The 22,121-nt window shown below is 50.6% G+C and overlaps 5 protein-coding genes across 5 annotated transcripts; 3 read left to right on the top strand and 2 right to left on the bottom strand.

Moving 5' to 3' along the window:
* Window positions 1-1,035: 1,035 nt before the first annotated feature.
* Window positions 1,036-2,747, top strand: APUU_50678A (nuclear and cytoplasmic polyadenylated RNA-binding protein pub1; the record flags this gene model as incomplete). The annotated part of the gene is made up of 5 exons (XM_041705701.1): window positions 1,036-1,410; window positions 1,497-1,586; window positions 1,660-2,307; window positions 2,379-2,511; window positions 2,578-2,747. The coding sequence occupies 5 exons, from the start codon at window positions 1,036-1,038 to the stop codon at window positions 2,745-2,747; spliced, it is 1,416 nt and encodes a 471-aa protein (XP_041558161.1).
* Window positions 2,748-3,783: 1,036 nt separating this feature from the next.
* Window positions 3,784-4,974, top strand: APUU_50677A (PIG-Y family protein; the record flags this gene model as incomplete). Its single annotated transcript, XM_041705700.1, has 1 exon — window positions 3,784-4,974. One exon carries the CDS (start codon window positions 3,784-3,786, stop codon window positions 4,972-4,974), a length of 1,191 nt encoding a protein of 396 aa, XP_041558160.1.
* A 169-nt stretch (window positions 4,975-5,143) lies between these two features.
* Window positions 5,144-6,546, bottom strand: APUU_50676S (glutamine amidotransferase subunit DUG3; the record flags this gene model as incomplete). The annotated part of the gene is made up of 4 exons (XM_041705699.1): window positions 5,144-5,442; window positions 5,521-6,256; window positions 6,384-6,479; window positions 6,532-6,546. The coding sequence occupies 4 exons, from the start codon at window positions 6,544-6,546 to the stop codon at window positions 5,144-5,146; spliced, it is 1,146 nt and encodes a 381-aa protein (XP_041558159.1).
* Window positions 6,547-7,103: 557 nt separating this feature from the next.
* On the top strand, window positions 7,104-9,987 carry MGM1 (dynamin-related GTPase MGM1; the record flags this gene model as incomplete). Its single annotated transcript, XM_041705698.1, has 3 exons — window positions 7,104-7,404; window positions 7,466-9,490; window positions 9,548-9,987. 3 exons carry the CDS (start codon window positions 7,104-7,106, stop codon window positions 9,985-9,987), a joined length of 2,766 nt encoding a protein of 921 aa, XP_041558158.1.
* Window positions 9,988-11,156: 1,169 nt separating this feature from the next.
* On the bottom strand, window positions 11,157-13,099 carry NDE1_1 (alternative NADH-dehydrogenase; the record flags this gene model as incomplete). The annotated part of the gene is made up of 4 exons (XM_041705697.1): window positions 11,157-11,230; window positions 11,295-12,266; window positions 12,325-12,663; window positions 12,742-13,099. The coding sequence occupies 4 exons, from the start codon at window positions 13,097-13,099 to the stop codon at window positions 11,157-11,159; spliced, it is 1,743 nt and encodes a 580-aa protein (XP_041558157.1).
* Window positions 13,100-22,121: the final 9,022 nt, after the last annotated feature.

Here is a 22,121-nt window from a genome sequence, read left to right as displayed (position 1 = left end):
GGGGGTCGTTCGAAGCAACGTAGTCAGGCTGCACGCATGCAGTTGCAGATAGGCTATTTATAGAGAGTATAGATGGAGATTCGCAGTTCACTGTCAGGGTTGATGCCGTTTGAGATGACGAAAAGCGTTGGTTAGACGACTGTTGAAGGAGCCAATTCATCGATATTACGCTAACCACATCTGGACTAGCGGCACTCCACCGAGGCGGCTCTTGGACCACTAGTCAGCAACAGAACGAGAGCACTGGAGTCGCCAGAACGAGGGATCAAAGGCTGATGCAACTTTGGGTACGGGAGGAGAATTGTAGTCTAGCTGGCGTAGGCCCGCGGAGGGCCCAGGTACCTGAGATAGTGTCCGATAGAAGGTCCTTCTTGATTGTTCTTTTACGACAAGTCAATCCTTCTCCAGCTTCTCTACCCCTGTTCCTTTCATTCTGCCCCCTCCTACTCACTTTCCCACCAATTGCTGCAACGCCCAAGTTTGCTTATTCTGTCTATTTTGCCCGGTTTGTATTTATTTAGCTGTCATCTGCCAATCGAACCCGATCGCGTTCTCCATCGCTTCGCTCACATCAGTGGTTCCCGGAGGCGGTCCTGGCAGGCTGGAGGAGCCAGGATTCCACTTAGCGCCCTCATCCATCACAAAGCTTTCCACCATCCCCTCGACTTGTCACCGTCTTTTTTCCTTCTCGACCTCTGTTTGCTGCTTGATTGTATGATCTAGCGTTTTTTTCTTTCTTCCCTTCTCACCTCTTTGCTTTTTGTCTTTCTCGAGTCGCCCTTCTCTCCTCGTTTCCTTTCTGTCCCCTCTCTGCTTGGGTGCCTCCATCCCCGCGTCGCTTTTTTCCGCCTTCGAGCACGACCAAACCAAACCAGTCTCAGCGTAACACCCTGCTTCGTCCCGTCACAGACGATTGCAATATCACTCCATTACCTAGACAAACGCTGCTATCACTTCCAGCTTGTTCCTTCATTCTGTGAATTCTAACCAGCTTCTGTACATCGCAAAACTTGCCACCCTCCTCCCCCAGCAACAATGGCGGATAACGTGTCTGCTTCGACTCCGGCCTCCCATCAACCACAAGCTTCGACTGCTGCGTCGAATCAACAGTACGATGCGCCCCAGGGAAATGGCCAAACCAACCCCTCTCACATGCCGCCGCCTCCTCGCCCGCCCGTGATTATCCCCCAGAACACCAACCCTATTCCGACCGCTATTACCTCTCCGATGTCTGGAGGCATGGTGTCCCCGACCAGCGCCGGCGGATATGTGCGCCGGGCTGCCCCTGAACCAAACAAGAGGGCTCTTTACGTCGGAGGCCTCGACCCGCGGGTGACGGAAGATATCCTGAAACAAATCTTTGAGACCACTGGACATGTCATCAGCGTCAAGATTATCCCCGACAAGAATGTGAGTTCGATCGCCTTTTAAACCGTTGAGTTTAACCCCACTCTAAACTCAAAACTCATTGTTAATGCGAACAATTTAATAATAAGGGCGCCAACTACGGTTTTGTTGAGTTCGATGACCCCGGTGCCGCCGAGCGGGCAATGCAAACGCTCAACGGACGTCGAATCCATCAGTCGGTATGCGCAAACACGAGCCTCGTGGAACCCCTTTCCGTCATCCCTCTGAACCCGCTTCTAACACTTGTTATAGGAAATTCGCGTGAATTGGGCATACCAGTCGAATTCCACTAACAAGGAGGACACCTCGAACCATTTCCACATCTTCGTCGGTGATTTGAGCAATGAGGTCAACGACGAGATTCTCCTACAGGCCTTCTCTGCCTTTGGTTCGGTTTCCGAGGCTCGCGTTATGTGGGACATGAAGACTGGCCGCTCCCGTGGCTATGGTTTCGTCGCGTTCCGTGACCGTGGAGACGCTGACAAGGCGTTGAGCTCGATGGATGGCGAATGGCTCGGTTCTCGCGCCATCCGCTGCAACTGGGCTAATCAAAAGGGGCAGCCTTCCATTTCCCAGCAGCAGGCAATGGCAGCAATGGGAATGACACCAACCACTCCTTTTGGTCATCACCACTTTCCTACTCATGGCATTCAAAGCTACGACATGGTTGTCCAGCAGACCCCGCAGTGGCAGACTACATGCTATGTTGGCAATCTCACCCCTTACACCTCGCAGGGCGATATCGTTCCCCTCTTCCAAAACTTTGGCTACGTCGTCGAAACCCGTATGCAAGCCGATAGAGGATTTGCATTCATCAAGATGGACAGCCATGAAAATGCGGCTATGGCCATCTGCCAGCTCAACGGCTATAATGTCAACGGGCGCCCCCTGAAGTGCAGCGTACGTATTATTTCCAACCACGTTCAACTTTAGGTTCTATCAATTAACTATTTTTTTTTAAAAAAAAAAAGTGGGGTAAGGATCGTCCTCCTACCGGCCAGTTCGACAATTTCTCTGGTCAACAGGGGAACTCGCCCTTCAACTCCAGCCCAGGTCCGTTCTTCCCGCAATATGGTGGCCCTGGGGGTCCCATGACTCCTCAAGGTAAATATTGTTCCCTACTCTCCTTGTTGCTTTTATTCTTCGACCCATGACTAATTCCCACGATAGGACCAGCAGGAGCTGGAAGGGGCTGGGAGCAGCCACAAATGGCTCAGCAGGGCTTCGGCCAGGTCCCAGGCAACGCCGGCTATGGTCGTGGACAAGCCACGCCCAACGCTGGTTGGAACCAGCCGAACAACGCTAATTTCGGAAATGGCTTTGGCGGTTACCAAGCGTAAACCTGTCGCCCATCCGCTGACCTTTGGCATCAAACCGTGTCCTACCACATCTTCATAACGTGGCAGCGACATCTTTTTTTATTCCTTTTCTCTTCTCCGCTCACTTTCTAATTGCCATCTTTTTTCCTCTATTCGACAACTGCCATATCTTGAGTTGACCGTTTCTGCTATCTGTGCTTGTGCTTCTTGATGACTGCCAACTGGATCTCCGAGCGCCATATCCCATTCTTGAATTGTCGTGTTTTCTGAAATATGAAATCTGTGTGTTCTCGTGCACCAATACCCCAAGTCCACATTGTTGAGCCAAATTCCCTCTGCTCTTTCTTTGAAACTGAACGATACTGCACTACTTCGATCAGAGCTAAGCTTCTTGGGCTTCGGATTCAAGCGTCCTGCGGAATAAACTAAAAGTACTTCCTTCTGTTCCACACCATGGCTGAGCCCGTTTTGGACCCCTGTATCTGATTAAATTGTCTTTCAAAACTGTATCGTATTATTTCTTTCGTATGTACAGGTGGTCTTGGAAAGACCTGTTATTCCTCTTGTCACTCCGGGACTCCTGTGTGATAGCGCTCTCTTTTCTTTTCCTGGGCTTTCTATCTTCTTAACTAGCGATTCAAGATTTCTTCTCGTGTTGCATCTTTTCCTTCATGATAAACGTTTAGATCTTCTATGATTTTCTTGTGTCTCTGGAGTATACATCCAACCATTCCAGATTAGTTATCTCGTTTGGTCTTGTGAGATATTCCATCTGCATACTTCACCATAATTATTCCCAAAGGACGGCAAATATCAAGTAAATGGTTGTTGTTGGAACATAAACACTCGGCTGGTCCGCCCTTGTTTGACGTAGTCGGGGAAGCCACGGGTGACCGCCTCCAGACCTCCCTCCTATTTTGCCCCTGACATCTTCACGATCCGAAAAAAAAAAAAGGAAGCCGAAGCTCCACGCGAGTCCGCGACCCATCTTATACTACTACTGGCGAATATCAAATGTGGATGGACCCACAGAAACCGCCTCAAGGCCACCCGGTCAATGGAAGATGCAACCAACTCTAAGGCCGCGGCACCGTCCCTCAACAATGAGGATCACGACCAGCTCCCAGGCCGACCGCGCTCCGAAAGCGCAAGCAGTGGACACAAGCGCAGTTCCTCTGGCTCATTGTTCTCACGACTTTCGTTCCTACGTATGATGCAGGCCAACCAAAATCCCTCGGACCGCGCACGCTCCAACCTCGAAGCAGACGACGACCGCGATGATCTCGGTCCCGGGTTGCGAGGGGGAAGGGCCGCCATGTCGACCGCGCTACAACATAGAAGGACTCGCAGGAGGAGAGGGTCGCTGAGGAAGACGGCTTTACTGGGCACGCGGTTTGATTATCGAGACAAGAAGGGCAGCAGGCCGCCCGTGGATGTTGCTCGTGAGGACGTTGCCGACCAGCAGCAGCAACAACAACTGGTGCCACCACCTATACCTACGCGCAGTCGGATACGAAGTTTTGGCGACCCGGTCTCGCCGAGTGATGGATTTATAACTAGCCAAACGCCGGGGAGGGAGGGGTTAGGAGAGAGTAAGGCCCCATCTACCTGGGCCCTGATGGACGCGCCGCAACGGGGTCGGAAGGCTTCTACTTCGGTGTCGCCGCATCTTCAGCCTATCCAACCCAAAGAAAATGACCTCGCTGAAGATGTTACCACCGATGATGAAGATATCGTCTCTTTCCCTCCAAGGAAGGGCACTGGGGCGGCGGCGTTCCACAGTTCCTCGAATACCTCAAGCAATAGTGGCACTGCCGGTTTACTGCTTCCGACTCCCGCGTCGAGTTCGGATTCTTATTACGCACTGCAGGCGGATTCAGAGTATGGGGCTGCCCATCGCGCCAAATCACCTCTCGCAACGCATGCAGTCGACATCACTGGCAGCCAGGAGACGATGGGCTGGGACTATTCCGAGACAGAGTGGTGGGGATATATTATTTTGATAGTGACCTGGTTGGTTTTTGTTGTGGGGATGGGAAGCTGCTTTGGCGTCTGGAGCTGGGCTTGGGACGTCGGAGAGACCCCTTATGCACCCCCTGAGCTGGAGGATGATCCTACCCTTCCCATTGTTGGTTATTACCCTGCCCTCATTATATTAACGGCGGTCATGTCTTGGGTGTGGGTTATTATTGCGTGGGTAGGCATGAAGTACTTCAAGCATGCTAATATAACGGGGGACGACAAATGACCTAGAATAATGCATTTTTATAACCCTATCCACCAATGAGTCGTATGCCAACTTATATAATAACAATAAGAGATCCAACAAAGTAGCCTTGAACGCTATTATCCCAATTCCAACGCCCGTGACTCCGCATGAGCGCCAATACTACCAAACCGCGCACAAAATCTGTCTATTAGTGCGACAACGCAAACTGGTTCGCTGCCGCGAGCTGACTCTTCGGCATCCCCCCATTAGTCTCCGGCTCAAGCCCGGGAGCGCTAACCCTTATATCAGGCGTAGCAGCTGCATCGATGCCCTGCGGCTGTACGGTAGTCCCTGGCGCTGTGCTAACAAGACCCTTTGAAACGGCATAACAAGACGAACGGTCGTGGTTCAAGTCTTCGCTGTAGAACTCGTCCAGGATTGGATGCAGAAGGACTGTTTGCTTGTGGATCGTGACGACTGAGTTGGCTGGGACAGAGACCCAGTTATCTAAATTCGTCAGTATCATGCAATGAACGTCCGCCATATTTTGGAACTTTTTTTGGGGGGGGAGAAATAGTAACTCACGTCTCTCAAACGTAATCGGTTCACTGGCAACCAACACAATATCGGCGCCCTTATCATGCCTCTCCATCTTGAAATGGCCCTTCACCTTGCCCTCCTTCCACTTCGTGCCAGACGAGAAATATAGACTCGCAGGCTCGTCTGTCTTGCTACTAATATACCGCGTACAAACAACCGTATGGCCATCCGTAACCGCAAAATTCAATAGACTGCGGGTCTCCAACCCCTCTGGCACATTATGCCTGTTCGGGATATCACGGATAAACTCATTAATCTTCGCTATCGTCTTCACCATCACCCGGCGCAACAGTGCCTGCCCGAACCCTTCAGGACCAGGATCAGAGCTCGGATCAACGCCCTCTTTCGCGAGGAGGTCCAGATACAGCGCGAAGGCCCACTCGCTGTCCGTCCCGCCCTTCACGCCGAGATACCACTTGTCGGCTAGTGAGTCGGCGAGGGCGCGCTTGATGTAGTGCCAGCCGCCGATGCCGCCGTTGTGCATCCACATGAGGGTGTTGTGCTGGAATGGGTGGCAGTTTGTGTCGGAGAGGGTTCCTTCTGTTGTTGCGCGCACGTGCGCGAAGATGAGATTCGAGCATGTCTTTGTGGCGAGACGCTCGAGGTTCTCGCAGTTCCAGGCGGGTATGGTTGATGTGAATATGCAGGGCTCTGGGCCGAGTTTTGGGTCGGTGTAGAAGCCTACACCGAAGCCGTCGCCGTTTACGGGGCGGCGGTTGTCCTGTTTTCGATTGTTAATAAGAGAAAGAAGAGGAGTGTGAGTGTCGAAAGAGAGAAGAGATGTCGAGTGCCATGGGGTGGGGTGCAATTGTTGAGACAGTCAAGTTGGTGCTGGGCTGCAGGCTTACAAGTCTCAAGCGGGAGTCGTAGGACTGTGTTAAGATTGAATGGCTGGGCTCTGTGATGAGCTTGCTGAGACGGATCTCATGGCTGCCCTTGTATACCTGATAGAGAGGTTAGACACTGGTCTGCGAATGGATGATTGGAATGACTCACTAACAAACGACACATAGTCTTCTGGTTGTGTTTGATTTATATTTATAAACAGTCTCGATATATAGAAGTAGCTCAACACAATGCCGGTGAAGAGAAATGCTCAAGCAGCTCGAGGTCCAGTTATCCAATTCGGCGGTCACAGCCGGTGAAGGCACAGGATCAGCTGTCACTGCAAACAAAGAATCCTCAATCCAGACAGCAACCTGGTTCAGAAGACCCTCAATTAAAGAGCCACAAAAGTAATCATCCAAAAGAATATTTCTAGCAACAAGAAAATTTTACCCCTGTTTTGCTTTTTGTCCAACAACAATAATCACGTCAGTTCATACGCCACACGTGACTCATTTCACAAAAATACGGGCGACCAAGCGGCGACTCGCGCAGGTCACGGGATCGCAGCCCGCCCAAGCCCAACTTCTGGTTCTCGATCGCCGGCAAGAATAATGACGTTCTCCTCATTATTCATCGCCTGCCAAATCAAACAACCTGATCAACAACCGCGGCGGGAAGCCTGGAGATGACAACCATCTGCTCGACCTACCCTACGTGACGTGTATGAGTCTGCAAGAACCATGAGCGGGAGGATCCTCTCCCATCGTCTTGTTCCGCTCTTGCGGACGGGTCTTCTAGCCCGCCATGTCCATAACGCCGGCGCAAGGACCGGTGGCCTTCTACGAGTTGAGGGGGGTGCAGCGCTGCGCGGTCGGGCGTGGCCTATAGGAGCGAACTCGATTCATAACAATGTGCCTGCTGTGCGGGCGATATCGTTCGCCCGTGTTTTTCCGAAGCTCGCGATGAAGCTCTTGAGAATACCTGCGATGTTTGGCGGTGCCATGGTAGCTGGGATGGCTTATTTCCAGTATCAAGCTACGCGTATGTCATTGAAGTCCATACCTCGAGGGATTTGGCGAGCTAACATTTGTAATGTTTATAGAGGCAGGAAATTATGCAATAGACGTATTTAAACGCGGCGCGGAGTCAGCGGGTGATGCTGCGTCGGGACTGTTTCAGGGGTTGCAGAGTGTGGCCGACCAGACACAACGGGGTTGGCAAAAATCTACGGAAGATATCGAAGCTCCAGAGTGGTTGCAGAAAATACTACGCTTCGACCAGGATTCGCAGGGTGATGGATCGTCTGGCGGCGGTGGTGGTGGCGGTGGGCAATCGCCGAAAGAGAGCCGAGCGGGTGCGGCTGCTACGGGTGCTGCTGTTGGGTCTGTCTTTGGGTATGAGCAGGAAGACGAGGAGAATGCGGCTAGAAAGGATGCGGAGAATGATCAAATGATGCTGCTTACGCGGAAGATGATCGAAATCAGGAATATCCTTCAAACGGTCGGACAGTCTGGCACCTTGAGCCTCCCCTCCATCGTGGTCATCGGCTCGCAGTCTTCTGGGAAGAGCTCTGTTCTTGAAGCTATAGTTGGGCATGAGTTCCTTCCAAAGGGCTCGAATATGGTCACTCGACGTCCCATTGAACTTACCCTTGTCAACACACCAAATGCACAAGCGGAATATGGAGAATTCCCAGCCCTCGGACTTGGAAAGATTACCGATTTCTCGCAGATTCAACGGACGTTGACCGATCTAAACCTAGCTGTTCCCGAGAAGGATTGCGTTTCAGACGACCCGATCCAGCTCCAAATCTACTCTCCCAACGTTCCCGACCTATCTCTTATTGATCTTCCCGGATACATCCAGGTGGCGGGGCATGATCAACCGCCAGAGTTGAAGCAAAAGATAGCCGATCTCTGTGACAAGTATATTCAAACACCGAATGTTATCCTCGCCATCTCGGCGGCAGACGTTGATTTGGCCAACTCGACCGCTTTACGCGCAAGTCGCCGGGTCGACCCCAGGGGCGAAAGAACGATTGGTGTAATCACAAAGATGGACCTTGTCGACCCAGAACGAGGCTTCAATGTCCTCTCAGATAAGAAATACCCTTTGCGCCTTGGGTACGTTGGTGTTGTTTCTCGGATTCCGCAAACGACTGCCCTGTTTTCCCGGGGAAGCGGGAATATCACGAGCGCCATCCTTCGAAATGAGAACGCATACTTCTCGGCACATCCAACTGAATTTGGCGCTGAGGCTGGCGTTTCTGTCGGCGTGTCAACTCTACAAAAGAAGCTCATGCACGTTCTTGAACAAACGATGGCATCAAGCCTAGCAGGTACTAGGGACGCCATTAGTCAAGAGCTGGAGGAAGCCACATATGAGTTCAAGGTCCAGTATAATGATCGACCACTTAGCGCAGAGTCATATCTTGCCGAAAGCCTTGATGGCTTCAAGCATTCATTCAAAGCGTTTGCTGAGAACTTTGGCCGCCCTCAGGTCCGGGAAATGCTGAAGGCCGAATTGGACCAGCGCGTGATGGACATTCTTGCCCAGAGGTATTGGAACCGGCCCATCGACGATCTGTCACCGCCGATGGCCGAGCTGGATCCTCTCAGTGACCTTCCCAAGGCCGACCCTGAGTCGCTATACTGGCACCGTAAGCTCGATGCTTCGACCTCATCGCTGACAAAACTCGGCATTGGTCGATTGGCTACAACCGTTGTGGCAAACGCGATTCAAGGCCATGTTGAGCGGCTATTGTCCAGCTCTACTTTCGCCGCTCATCCTTACGCTCAAAAACAGATCGGAGATGCGTGCACGAGTATTCTCAATGACCGGTTCTTCAGCACCAGCGACCAAGTTGAGAACTGCATCAAACCATACAAGTTCGAGATCGAAGTTGAGGATCCTGAATGGTTCAAGGGCCGGGAAAATGTCAGTAAAACTTTGAGAGAGGAGCTCAAAGCCTGCGAGACGGCCCTGAAGCGGGCTGAAGACATTGTTGGGAAGAGGAAACTCCGAGACGTCATGTCGTTCATCGACAAAGTCAGGAAAGGGGAAGTCGTCCTTGAAGGAGATGGCTCTGCTGGTGCGGGAGGCTTCAGCTCATCCCTTCTAGATCGAGGTTCGTTCACTTTTACGTACCCATCCACCGTTTTATAGTTGACTAACTTGATTACAGGCCGAGAAGGTGCCTTCCTCCGCGACCGTGCCGACATCATCAAGATGAGATTGATGGCCGTCCGCTCGAAGCAATGCGCCTCGCAGAAGAACAAATACTACTGCCCTGAAGTCTTCCTGGACGTCGTAGCTGACAAGCTCACATCAACCGCCGTGCTCTTCCTAAACGTCGAGCTCCTCTCAGAATTCTACTACAACTTCCCGCGCGAGCTAGACGTGCGACTAGGCCGCCACCTCTCAGACGCAGAGGTAGAGCGGTTCGCGCGCGAGGATCCCCGCATCCGAAGACACCTCGACGTCATCAAGAAGAAGGAACTCCTCGAACTCGCACTCCAGAAAATAGAGGGCATCCGGCAGCTTGATGGCCGCGGCAAGCTAAGGAGTTCCGAACGTCCGTTACCAGGGAAGGACCAGAGGAGTCGCGGTTGGAATATCTTCTAATCCAATGTTCACATGCATGGTTGATTGATTGTACACAAACCCTTATACTACTAATATCCCATTCTCATCCATGAATTGTTAGCAATATCCACCTGACATACATCTTCTCTCGGCACCCAAAAACCCAGATCTGCAGCCCCCACCATCCATCCCTCTCTGTGTACACCAGAATCGAGAAGATCCCCATCCTGTTTGTTCATAGTCATTTACTCGCCCCAATAACCCCGGGATGGCGTTAATTACAGCGTGTTTCTCTCTTCTCCACATGTGCAACCCCCCCACCTCAGCTTTAGTTACTCCACATAGATTTTGAAATGAAAGGGAAAATGTGCCGTACTAGTTCTAGTTCTTCTTCCTCTATTCCTCAACGCCGCGATTTCTATTCCGTCTTGCCCGGGAACCGTAATCCATAAGTTAGTTGGTCCGCCCGATTGCTTGCGAATCGGTGGTGATTCCGAATTGGCTCAAGTCTCAAACCGGGTAGTCCAAGGAATTTTCGGACAATGGAAACCGAGACAAAAACCTGGTCGATCACATTTCTATGACATTTGGATATAAGAAAGGGATTGATAGTCAGGTGTCAGTCGTTATCAATACTAGCCAGCTACTACACATACAAATGAAGTAGAAAATACAGTGCAATGAGAGAAGATAGTAAGCGCTAAGTACTAAGTAGTAGGTGATATTGAAACAGAAAGGAAATACGTTATTAATCTGGATGACACCAAACTATAATAAACAAAAGAAAACAGAAGAAAGAAGAAATACAAGTCTATGCGCGAAACCCGACAACTAGTAGTCTATCCAATGATACACGAGGAAGAAATTAAAATAAAAAACGAAAAAAAGAGAAAAAGGAACGAGTTAAACTCCGAATTCTCGACGGCGATTTTTGGGACGCGTGCCTTATTGGCACAAAACATCAAATGTTCTGATGACGAGAACAAGGATTATGGGTTAGGATCGGGATATCAAGACAAGAACCGCGCGGGAAGCTCGGTTCGCTGAAAAAAGGTCGTGGAGATGGCATTAGGTTGAGCAGACGAGATGTGGGGTAAGATTTCGGAAGGAAATGTGTTGCGCTTGGAATATCATAGGGTATGGGCATGTCTATTGTTGTTGTACACGGTTCCTAGCATCCACCTCACACTGGAAGCAGCAAGGGTGGTTTACTCGCGAGACACGTCACGGCCAAACAGTCTGGCCTTGATCCAGTCAACAGTGACCAGGACACGGTTCCGTGCTAGATTAAAATGCCGTGTTAGTTCAATGCTCGATCCGACGCGTTTGAGAAAAAGGATACTTACTGCTGAAGCACATGCTCAGATAAGCACTACGCCAGAAGAGGTAGGTCATAGTTCCACCACTTGCAATGTTGCCACTCAGCCAGCTGATGTCTGCAACCGCACGCTCCTTTCCGATGTAAGCCAGACTTCCCTGGTGGGAGTACTGGAAGGGACCAATCTGCTTGGTTCTTCGCAGCTGTCGCTGGTTTTCACGAATTTCGTCAAAGATGCGGTTGCGGCTCTCCTCGTCCTTGGCAGCGGACTGGGCGTCGGAGAGCTGCTGGAGCTCCTTCTCGATGCCGTCGGTCTTGGCCATGGTGTTGAAGAGACGGGCGAGGAAAGCACCCTCCTGACTAGCAACCTGGGCAGTAGGAGCGTAGTTGGTGATGGCGCAGTCTCCAACGGCCCAAACGTTCTCGGTGCCGTTCACGACTAGGTATTCATTGACAGCAAGACCACGGCGAGAGTTCTTCTGAGCGGGGAGCTGGCTCATGAGGTCGCGAACAATAGGGCGGAGGGCGTTACCAGTAGCCCAGACGAGCAATCCGTAGGGGATAGTCTCAAGCTCCTTGGTTCCATCGGGCTTGGTAACCTCAGCTTCGATGAACTTGTCGGTAACGTTCTTAACCATCGTCTTGGTACGGATAGTAATGGACTCCTCCTTGAAGGTCGATTCGGTGTAGTCGATCAGCTGCTTAGAGAACATAGGAAGAACATTGGGTAGAGCTTCCACAAGAGTCACACGGAAGTTCTCCTGGATATCAGGAACCCACTTCCTGAGGTCTTGCTCGAAGAAGTCCTGAAGCTCACCAGCGAACTCAACACCGGTCGGGCCACCACCAACAACAACCATGTGCAAGAGACGCTTGATCTCCTCGTCAGATTGGTCCTTGAACATAGCGGTCTCGACGCAGTCCATGATGCGCTTGCGAATCTTCTGGGCATCTCCAACTTCCTTCAGGAAGCAGGAGTTCTCCTTAACACCCTTGATACCTGTTATAAGCGGTTAGTTGGAAGGTTTCTCATAAATAAATCAAAGTCATTAACGCACCGAAGGTAGCGTTCTCAGCACCAACACCCATGACAAGCATATCGAAGGGAACCTCGGTGTGAGAAATGTCACCCTTGATTTCCGAGTCGTCGCTAATGTAGACAACGCGCTTCTCGTAGTCGACCTTGGTAGCTTCTGCTTCGTAGAACTTCACATGGGCCTTCTTGTGGCGGAGGATGCTTCGGATCGGCTCCATAATCGAACGGTGCTCGACTTGACCGGTTGTGCATGATGGCAGAAGCGGGGTGAAAAGGAAGTAGTTTCGCGGCGAAATGACGACGACATTGTAGTTTTCAGTGTCGAGCTTTTTGAGGAGAGAAACAGAGCCCCATCCGGATCCTAATGAGTATTCGGGTTAGGCGGAATTCCTAAAACCAACGCTTACGCCGCTAAAATCGATGCGCGGCGGCCACTTACCAAGGACCACAAGGGTCTTCTTATTTGGGTCGGGCTGGGCTTGCTCGATGGGATGACGCTGGTCGTAGACGCTGTAAGCGAGCTGGCCGGCAAGACCAACACCAGCCAACAGAGTCAGACGCCAGGTCCAGCGGAGGAAGCGAAAACGTTTCCGGGGCTTAGGAGCTGGGGCCGCTGGAGGAGCATCGGAGTAAGGGCGACGAGCAGCACGCTGAGCGACTTGCTGGGTTACGGATTGTCTTGAGCGCAGGGTCTGGACGGGGGATCGCGTCGTGAGCGACCTGCGCGACAGCGACGACAATTGCATGGCGGACGGCGAGGCCATCTTCGACCGGAGAGCTAGCGTACTTCCAACCATTGTGAGGCTGTAGTCGCAAAGGACAGGGGAGGGGGAGGATGGGAAGGAGAGGAGAGGTGTCTGGAGGATGAAGAGTCAAAGCAAATGACGGCGGGTGAGTAATGTGATGATGATTCACAAGCAATTAAAAAATAGAAATAAAAAATCAAGGTTTTTCGTGGCAGCTGCGATAGAAGCGCCTGTTAAGCTGTTTTTGGGTCGTCGGTGTGGCTCGAGTCGAGATCTTCTGAGGAATTTTGCCGGCGGTGGATGCCTGAGGATCCACTTTGCGCCTGCTCAGCAACAACTGGAGCCATCAGCGGCCCTCGTGAGGGGAACTGGACCTTATGGGCTTCTCAGTGAGGAGAAAATAAGCACTCTCGTCTCGGCCTTTTCTCCGTCCACTGACACCAGACGCGCACGCACCCGGGACGTATCCGAGCAGGATGCTCTGTGCTGGCGAAAGCCGCTGTCAATGGGTATCTAGAGTCACGCTTTCAGTGCCCAAGACCTTCAATCTCCAAGAATGATCAAATCTGCAGCGTAATGGGGATGAGGAGAGGGTTGTTGTGCTTCTCCAAATCTCCGACTGTTCTCGTCGACTTCCAGATTCGGGATGCCGAGCCTCAACCGAGGCCTCGTGAGTCGTGTCGGTGCTGAGTCAGCCTCTGCCCTACGGTCCTTCCCGAAGCGGCGCCGGGATCCTCCGCATCCACCAGCAGCATCCAGCAGCCTGGCCCCTGGGTTGGGCCTTGGGAGCTCTGCAAGAAAACGCACGATAAAATCCGGGGGAGCTTTTGCGAGATCCACCGACGACCATCAGCGCCTGTTTGATTCCATCCCGGCGGTTCTCGTGAACAAGCCCCGAGGCTGGAATACGCCTCGCCCTGGATCGGCGTTTTCTCGGTGTTTACCTGTTGATTGACAACTTAGTATCAGAACCCGAGTCTGCTGATATCTTATTCACGATAATTGTCTGAGGTCTGGGTCCTAACAGACCCGAGTCTTCCCCCAAAATGCCCATGACACGGCTGGCTTTCCGGGCTGCGGACAAACATTGACTCACTGTCCTTGCGAGTTGACCTCCGCCGCATCCAGAGGTCCAAAATCAACAACCGACAATGTTATAGCCCCCGAGAACTATAAACCGCCGTTTGAACAGTGCAAATGGCGCAGACAAGACAATGCCTTACGTACTGTTTTGGTTGAAAGTCTAGTGCAGGAGTGTTGGCGTAACACCGCGCCTAGGGCCAGCTTGAACTCGATTTGTCCGCTGATACCCAAGCCTTAAAGCCTCTATTGGCAACCCGGCTTCTCATACTCAATGCTGTAATAGATAACCTGAGCTTCGCTGCCATCAAGACAGGCGAGCTGTGACCGGACGGGCTCCATCTCTTCCCTGTTTACGCGTCATATGCGTCAGGTATGAGCAGTCATCTCAATCCCGCTTGTCCCGCTTTGATTCGACGCATGCAATCCTTTGCTTAGTTTATAGCAAAAGCCAAAATCAATTGGGCCATTCAAACGACGAGACTATCCACGCCGAGTTGCAACCCTTGTCGCCCATCCCTCCATGCAAGGCTCCGAGATCACATTGCAGTCTCGACTGCAGCCATGTCTCAGGTCTTGCCCGGCACTTCAGCACAGCATGCCACCCAAACGAGGCAAACTATTGCATGTCATTCCCTGTCCAGAAGATAATGCAATGATGTGTACCCATACACGTATCTCAGACCCATCATCAATATTAGGCAACCGGCCGGAAGTCTCAGCCTTCAGTAAACAAGGTTGTTTAAAACAGCCGGTCAACAAAATGCAGAAGAAACAATATTTAGACATCACTTTTCCACATGTCTAAGTTAACTCTGGTTACAGTTACATGATGAAATGCCCAACTCCAATGCGTCTCGCTTCCCTCCTTGCCTCGTTTCCCAATTCGAACTGCCGCGTTTGCGATGCTTCAGCTATTGCCTTTCCGACCAGGCTTCATGCAGAACACCATTAACGGCAATATATTACAGTAGATTATCTGCCTACTAAGAAAGAACAACGCCGAAGAACCGGGTCAGATTTCTGCTGCATCCCCATCACCGTCGTCCCAGCTTTCACCATCAAACACCGGCACAGCCCACAACCACCCCCACAGACAATTTCAAACCCAACCGCACCAAAGTCAACCAGACTTAGCCATTTCCCTGGCTGATTTTCTTTGATTTCCCCCACATTATCGCCACGTCTGGGGTAACATGCAGCAAACTGTCTGCGTTTCACTCTTCCCTTTCGGTCCTTTTGCGTCGCTTTGAAGTTTGAGTGCCTGCGAAGGACATCAAACAATGTACCAAGCAAACCAGGGACGGATTAAGACTCGCGTACATAATATTGCTCTGTGAAGTCTTGACTTGTAATCCAATGCATCTTATACTTTGAATGAGTCTTCCGGTGTCCGGTATAGTCGGAAACTAATACTACTATAGGTCTATATCATTTACAAAATTTCCAAGGAAAGAAGGTCTTTTTCGGAAACCACTTCATTCAATCCTTGCTTGACTCCATGTATCTCTCGCTTGGAGGTGAATGAGCGAGATCCAAGTTGTGATATCTAACTCCGTCCGAATCAGGATATGCATGGCCAGCTCAGAGTCTGTATACAAATATACAAACTATGTACAGCTCGTCGGTCACCCACTTGCCCTCGTCCTCCCTGGGCATAAATAACAATCTGTATGTACACATACATACATATATACATACATATATACCATTTCAAATTAACGCTGCTATATTGCATAACATCTACCATATACTCGCTACCCACCCAGGCCCTTACCGACCTGCCAGAAAGTTATACCAAGATCACTTCTCCACGGGCAAGTACTCCTTACGAGGGAGGATATATTTACAGTATACATACGATATGATATACCTAACCAAAAGCAAGGTGGATTAACTAGCAATGAGGACTAATGCCGCTCACAAGCTGAGGGCGTCTATTAAGGTAGGTAGGTAGGTATATATCTCAGGTGATGGCCGCGCCTCCTTCCCATTCCATTTCCAACCCGGCCACTCTCAGCCATCCCATCGCACCTTCCTCAGAATAGATACCAGTGGAATGTTGCTTTTTTCTGAATAAGAAGGTGCGATGGTCTCTCGTCAGTTAGGGGGTGCTCTTTCCAATCTTAGGACTTGGAGGTTGGAAGGAGCCAGACGCCATTGCACCTTCCTCACAATAGATACCAGTGGAGTGCTGTTTTTTTTCTAAATAAGAAGGTGCGATGGGTCTCTCGTTAGTTGGAGGGGGTTCTCTTTCCAATCTTAGAACTTGGAGGTTGGAAGGAACCAGGCGCCATTGCACCTTCCTGTAATTACGTAGGCGTGATATATGACAGCTTAATAAGGAAGGAGTGAGGCATTACTTAGGTGCCGATATCATTCCCAACAAGTAGATGAGAGGTGAGGCATATTGATGATGCCCCATTAATAGGTAGTTGAGCATCGATGATTCAATTCGGCTCGCGAGCAGGTATATAAAAATGGCCTAGGGTTTAATGAGGGAGCGGAAAGCGATTTTACGTTGTTTTTGTTTGTTTAATAGGGTTTATTCTATTTTTTTGTAGATTATTTTTATCTACACTAAACTGTTTTGCTGTGGAACTTCTCCAAGATCATTAGGGCAAATATATATACTTCAGTCTTCGGACACTACGAATTCCAATCAACAGGAAACAGTCAACCGAGTGAACGAAACAAAATTAAATAATTCAATCTACCATAAAAACTATACACAGACAGATACAGCATCATATATTCAGGCGAATTGTAATGTTTTGCTTTGTTGGAGGAGAGAATCTGCCTAGGCTACTTATGCCGCGAAGACTGGATAGTAAAGTAAACCCACTAGAACACTGATATAGAACGCGATTATTCAACGTCGACCTATACCGGATATCAGGAATGGATAGTGCCTAAGTGATTACTTCTATTCACCCCTAAGGTTCTTCGAAGTTCGAACAACCGAAGCACTAGTCCTCAAACCCATGGGAAGACAAAGAAAGACAAAGACAGCCTAAGAAAAGAACACATCCAAAGAAAAAAAAAGTAGTCTATCCCCTGACTTCGCCCAGCGCCCGTTAGGTAATAATAAATTAATAGATCGGGCAAGAAACGGGGGGTACTCAGGTCTTGGAAGTTGGGATTCAACTCCTGACTGACTGACTCTGAGTCGTCGGGTCAGGTCCAGCCTTCTATCACATTCACATATTCACATACTGTATCCGGATTCATATCGTACTATTATTTGATACCATTGCATTGGCTGAAAGTAGGCACTCCGCGATAGGAAGTAGGTAGGAAGAGTGGCCGGCAAGTTAGACAACAGACTACAGCCAGCCGGAGTCGGACCTCCAACCGTTTCTGGCCTGGTTTTGCCCAGCCTGGTCAGTGCACTCTGCGAAGTGAAGTGGAAGTGGAAGTGCAGAAGTTAATTAATTTACTGTTTTTAGCAGCTTGATGTGTGTCCTCTTATTTTTTTTTTTTTGTATTTTTGAATGATTTCTTTTACGATGGAGTTGAACTAGGTCAGTAAATACACTGTTAAACAAGTGGACTGATAATTAGTTTAGGTTCTCCTGACTAGAAGTATGACTAGGTGGTTAGTGTTAGTTGACTGCTTGGATGCTTTACAAACAAACCATGACTGATCTGATGACGTTGCTGTCTGTGGCGGGTTTCACTTTACGACAGACCAGAGTCAAGCTGAGGGAGGGCGTTTTGCCTTGCCTTGTCTTGTTTGAAGTATAGTTCCTGTGATAAGTTCCAAAGCATAATTTTTTTACGCCCGAGGTTTAAGTTTTTAGTTTTTTTTTTTGCTTCCTGCTCTCCAAAACAGTCGTCCACCCACTCGCTGGCATCGCTGCCGAGCCAGTGAGTTATGCTCCACCCAATTTGTACTCAGTTCATGAATCATGGCCGACAGACAGTCCGAGTACGGAGATACCTTAGTAGTGTGCGCGTGCGTGGACAAAGTGGCGGTGATAAACGGAGGGTGACTGGAAGGTGGAAATGGAAGATGGTTGGTTGGCAGCTGGTTAGGACTAAAAGTAAGTGCCAGGGCCACTGCGTTTGTCTTCACCAGTCAGTCGGGTGAGGAAATAATATTCCCGGGAACAGGCTGCCGATGGATTTTGGAGGTACTTTCCAAAGCGCCCGGAGGCTAGATTTTGATGGTGCTGGTCGCTGCCTACTAGTATTGTGGTGGAATGTTGGCAACGGCTTAAGCAAACGCACTGCAGCTACTGCCCGGCAGTCTCGGACCAGACCAGGAATCCAGGTTCCCGCTTTTGTGTTTGGATGGATGTTCAATAAATGTAGCGATGCGACAGCAAGTAAGACAAAGTACGAATGCAGTACTTCATCGTGAACGGCGGCCGTTGACGCCCAACCCGTCCGACTCCCGACTCGTCGTACTGTACTCAGTGTACTGTCCATGAGGAGTCTCGACGGAGTACCGCGGCAGCTTGTGCCACTGCGAGGTGACATGAATGAAACGGCCCCAATAATAGTAAATCATGGATAATATATGGGTGGCTGCCGGGTGAGACGACAGCCTCGACTTGAGTCGTGGTCGTAACTCGTAACTCGACCTTGCCAGGATTCCTCGCCGGTGAACCTGCAACCGACTTGGACAAATACGACCCCCGTCTCAAGATTGAGATGGAGCACCGGCATTTCTCAAATTCTCGTGTCTTGGATGCCCGGGCGTGTTTTTGTTCTTGCAAGGAAGTTGCATGCACCGCCAAACTTTGAGCCCAAGCTGTTGTCGTCAATCTACGATTACTTGTTCGTGTTATAGTGGATAGGCTTTCTGGCGACTTTTCCCCCTCTCGTCCTCCGCAGCCATGGATTATTTGCGTCAAGCAGCTGAGATATGGATAAGCCGGGGAAGCAAACGGCATAATCACATCCTGGCACTCCGCATCCTGCAAAGAGTCTGTGGAAACAAACCCTAACGTTGTACGGTCCGACAGCTATACTTGCTCAGTTGCTCTACTTGATCACGAAGCCGTCAAACGGCCAAAAACCCGTCAAATGATGAACGGGAACGAGCGGAGCATTCAACGAAAAAGCATGCAACTACTTGGTCCTTACCCCTGCCTCTTTGTTCAAACGAGAACACCAGCACCCAGCATGTGGTCGGGACTATGGAATCAGTATTACGAGCCTTGATTACGACAAAGGCGTGTCTGAGATGGGGCATTGGGATGATATCGACGCCATGCCGTAGGAAACATTCAAGGGTCACTCCTCTCCCGAGCGGGATATTTTGACCCTTGCCGGTGTTGAAGCTGGAGTCGCATCCCTAACATGTGCTCGAGCTGAGGGATATCCGGTATAGAGCTTGCGCGAGGTTGTCGTAGCGATGCAATAGCGAGCCTGCCGCCCTTACAAGAAGTTGCCGGTAAGGTTTCGATAGCAGACGAGCAAGGTTGATAGTAGCCTTTAATAAACCCTCCGTGCATCTCGCTCGTTTCCAAGCGCAGGATGCGAGGCTCGAGGTATTTCGCCTGCACTGTGCAGGGATCAGATAAAATGCAAGGAGCTGTAAAAAAAAAAGGCGGCAAGGTGCGAACGGGACAGCAGCCCAGGTATTGACTTGAGATGACTGTCTCTCCATATATCGAGAGTGGACGTTGTCCGGTGATGTGATCATTTGAAAGCACCCTCAAGGTGTTGACCACGGCCCCTGTTGCCCGTGTCCAGGACAGGCGGATCAGGGCCAGGAAGAAAGGAGACCAAGCGCGGCCAGGAAATTTCTCCGAAAGTCATGATTATCCACCCAGGCACGGGGGTGCCGAGTGTCGGGGTAATAATAGGTAATATGCAATTATGCAGAAAGTCAGCATGGCAGCCAGGAGTGGGATAGGTTAGGTCGATATTGAATTCGATAATAAGCAACGTTGGTCAATAATAGCTGTTTCGCAATCGGAGCAAAGCCGCGAGGGAGATGCATCACGGATAAACATCGTACTAATGACCAAGGTCGGTGCGCTGACGCTGAGCTTGGTCCCAAAGGATTGTCACTCGTCATCGACGGGTGGTCGTAACTCGTAATAGTAGAAGGAAGAGTTGTATGTTGCCAGCTTGCAGGAGTGCGAGTGCAAACGATAAAGTTGGCTATTATTATTCCAGGCATGTCGATCGGCTTACCTGCAAGCGGCTCGAAAGGCACACACCACCCTCTTCCACAGTATGATTAACCGTTCAAGGATCAAGTGCCGAATGGGCGGGCGGAACAACATCACGGTGTGTCTCGTCCTCGAGACGATCAGAAGACTGCATCTGCCATCCAGGCTCCGACATGGAGCATATAACCCCTGTCGGGCGGTGGTCACAAGCGGAGTCAAAACAGAACAATGACGGAGTGAGAAAGTTAAGATCAGCGAGGTTGGATGCAACAAGTCAGCCATCCCCGAATAAACCAGCTGTCCGTCTGGACGGCACGGTGATTATCCACACCCACTGCGATGTGAAGGTGACGACTGGACGTGGAGGACATTGGGTTGGGGAATGCGTCGTTGACTCGGTTGGACTTTGGGGGCGTGTCCCAGCCGAGCTCCGTGCACGCTGAGTCAGCTGCCTGCGGAGTCCTTCTTGGTCGTGGCGGTGACCAAATTGGAAGATGGAGTCCACTCCACGCAGCGCTGTGGCGACTGGCGAGTTGGAACTTGGAAGCTGAGTCTGACTGCAAAATTTGGGACTTATCGAAATTAACGGCGTTTGCTATGGACTACGACTAGCGGGTTGGAAAAAAGCAATAATCGTTCAGCGTCCCCGAGCCATTGGGGTTATCAATTTCTCTGATGTGAAGTTTCCTCCGTAGCTCGGGCACTCCAGAACGGAGTGCAAATAGCCTGCCAATCGTAGGCCCTCGCTTGTTGATCTCGAGAAGTATCGGCTGAAAGGATTGCATGCGGGCCTTCTATCCCGTAATAATTACATCTCAAACAAAGAGGGGAAAGGGATATCTGGCGGGGAGTGACTTGAGCACGAGCACTGAAGTTTGACCGGAGATTGCCTTGAGGCTGACTTGCTCGTCGAGATCTCCGCCGTGATACCGTGAAGAGCACCGTAGTCCAAGGTTAGTTTTCACTACTGTTACTGTTAGGGGTCGAAGAAAAAAGCAAAAGGGTCACGGATGGAAGACAAGACGTTGGACTGCTACTGCGACCATGCAAGCGATGGAAACAATACTCCGCAAGCCATTCCCAATGTCACCATTATTGCGTCTTGTCTCAGGCGCTGGAGTCAAACTGGATCACACTCCCCGATCGTCGTGGACGCCTTGACTCCATCTGATTCCATCCGGCGTCCGCGGCTGCGCCTTTGGCTTTGCTCGATGGTGAATAAATAGCCTGGCCCTAGCCAAGGTTGAGGGTTCCAGATAAAATGGGAGCGGGAGTCTGATGATGATGATGACGATGATCTTTGATACGCAACTCGTGAATTCAGTAGATTGACGAGAATGAATCCTCTCAAGTTTCGGCCAATGAGTAGGCGGTGGCACTGTGCGCTCCACCGGCTCGGAGAGTCGTTTCTTCTTGTGTTCTGGAACGACCGGCTGGCGGCAAGCCATGTTACAATTATTCAGGCGGTTTCTTGTTACAAAGTGGGCTGGTAACAGGTGACGACTGGGACTGACGAGTCGAGAGAGTCCCATGCAGGCTGGAATAATCAGGCTATGGATGGCCTAAACTACGAAGGGTAACGCGGCTGTTGATTGTTCGATCGGAGTTTGGAGATAGAGGAGTTGACTCGAATGCAAGTGCGTCGTCTCCTCCATACTTGGAGCAGACGAGAATAATCCCTCGTATGGAGCAGTCTACCAAGTCGTAACTCAGAGCCTGGCGATCCGTATCTTGTAGTCGAAACTCGCTTGTCCAAGCTGAAAAGGCAAAGCGGCGGTATGGCTCAGTCTCAAATTATCGGTGTATCAGCCTATCCATGACTAGCCTGGTGTTAGTTCGTCTTCTATCATCCATTGTCTCCG

Source organism: Aspergillus puulaauensis, chromosome 5 (assembly GCF_016861865.1).
Source record: "Aspergillus puulaauensis MK2 DNA, chromosome 5, nearly complete sequence".
In the NCBI taxonomy this organism is placed as follows: Eukaryota; Fungi; Ascomycota; class Eurotiomycetes; order Eurotiales; family Aspergillaceae; genus Aspergillus; species Aspergillus puulaauensis.
This window is presented reverse-complemented; position numbering and strand designations above follow the sequence as displayed.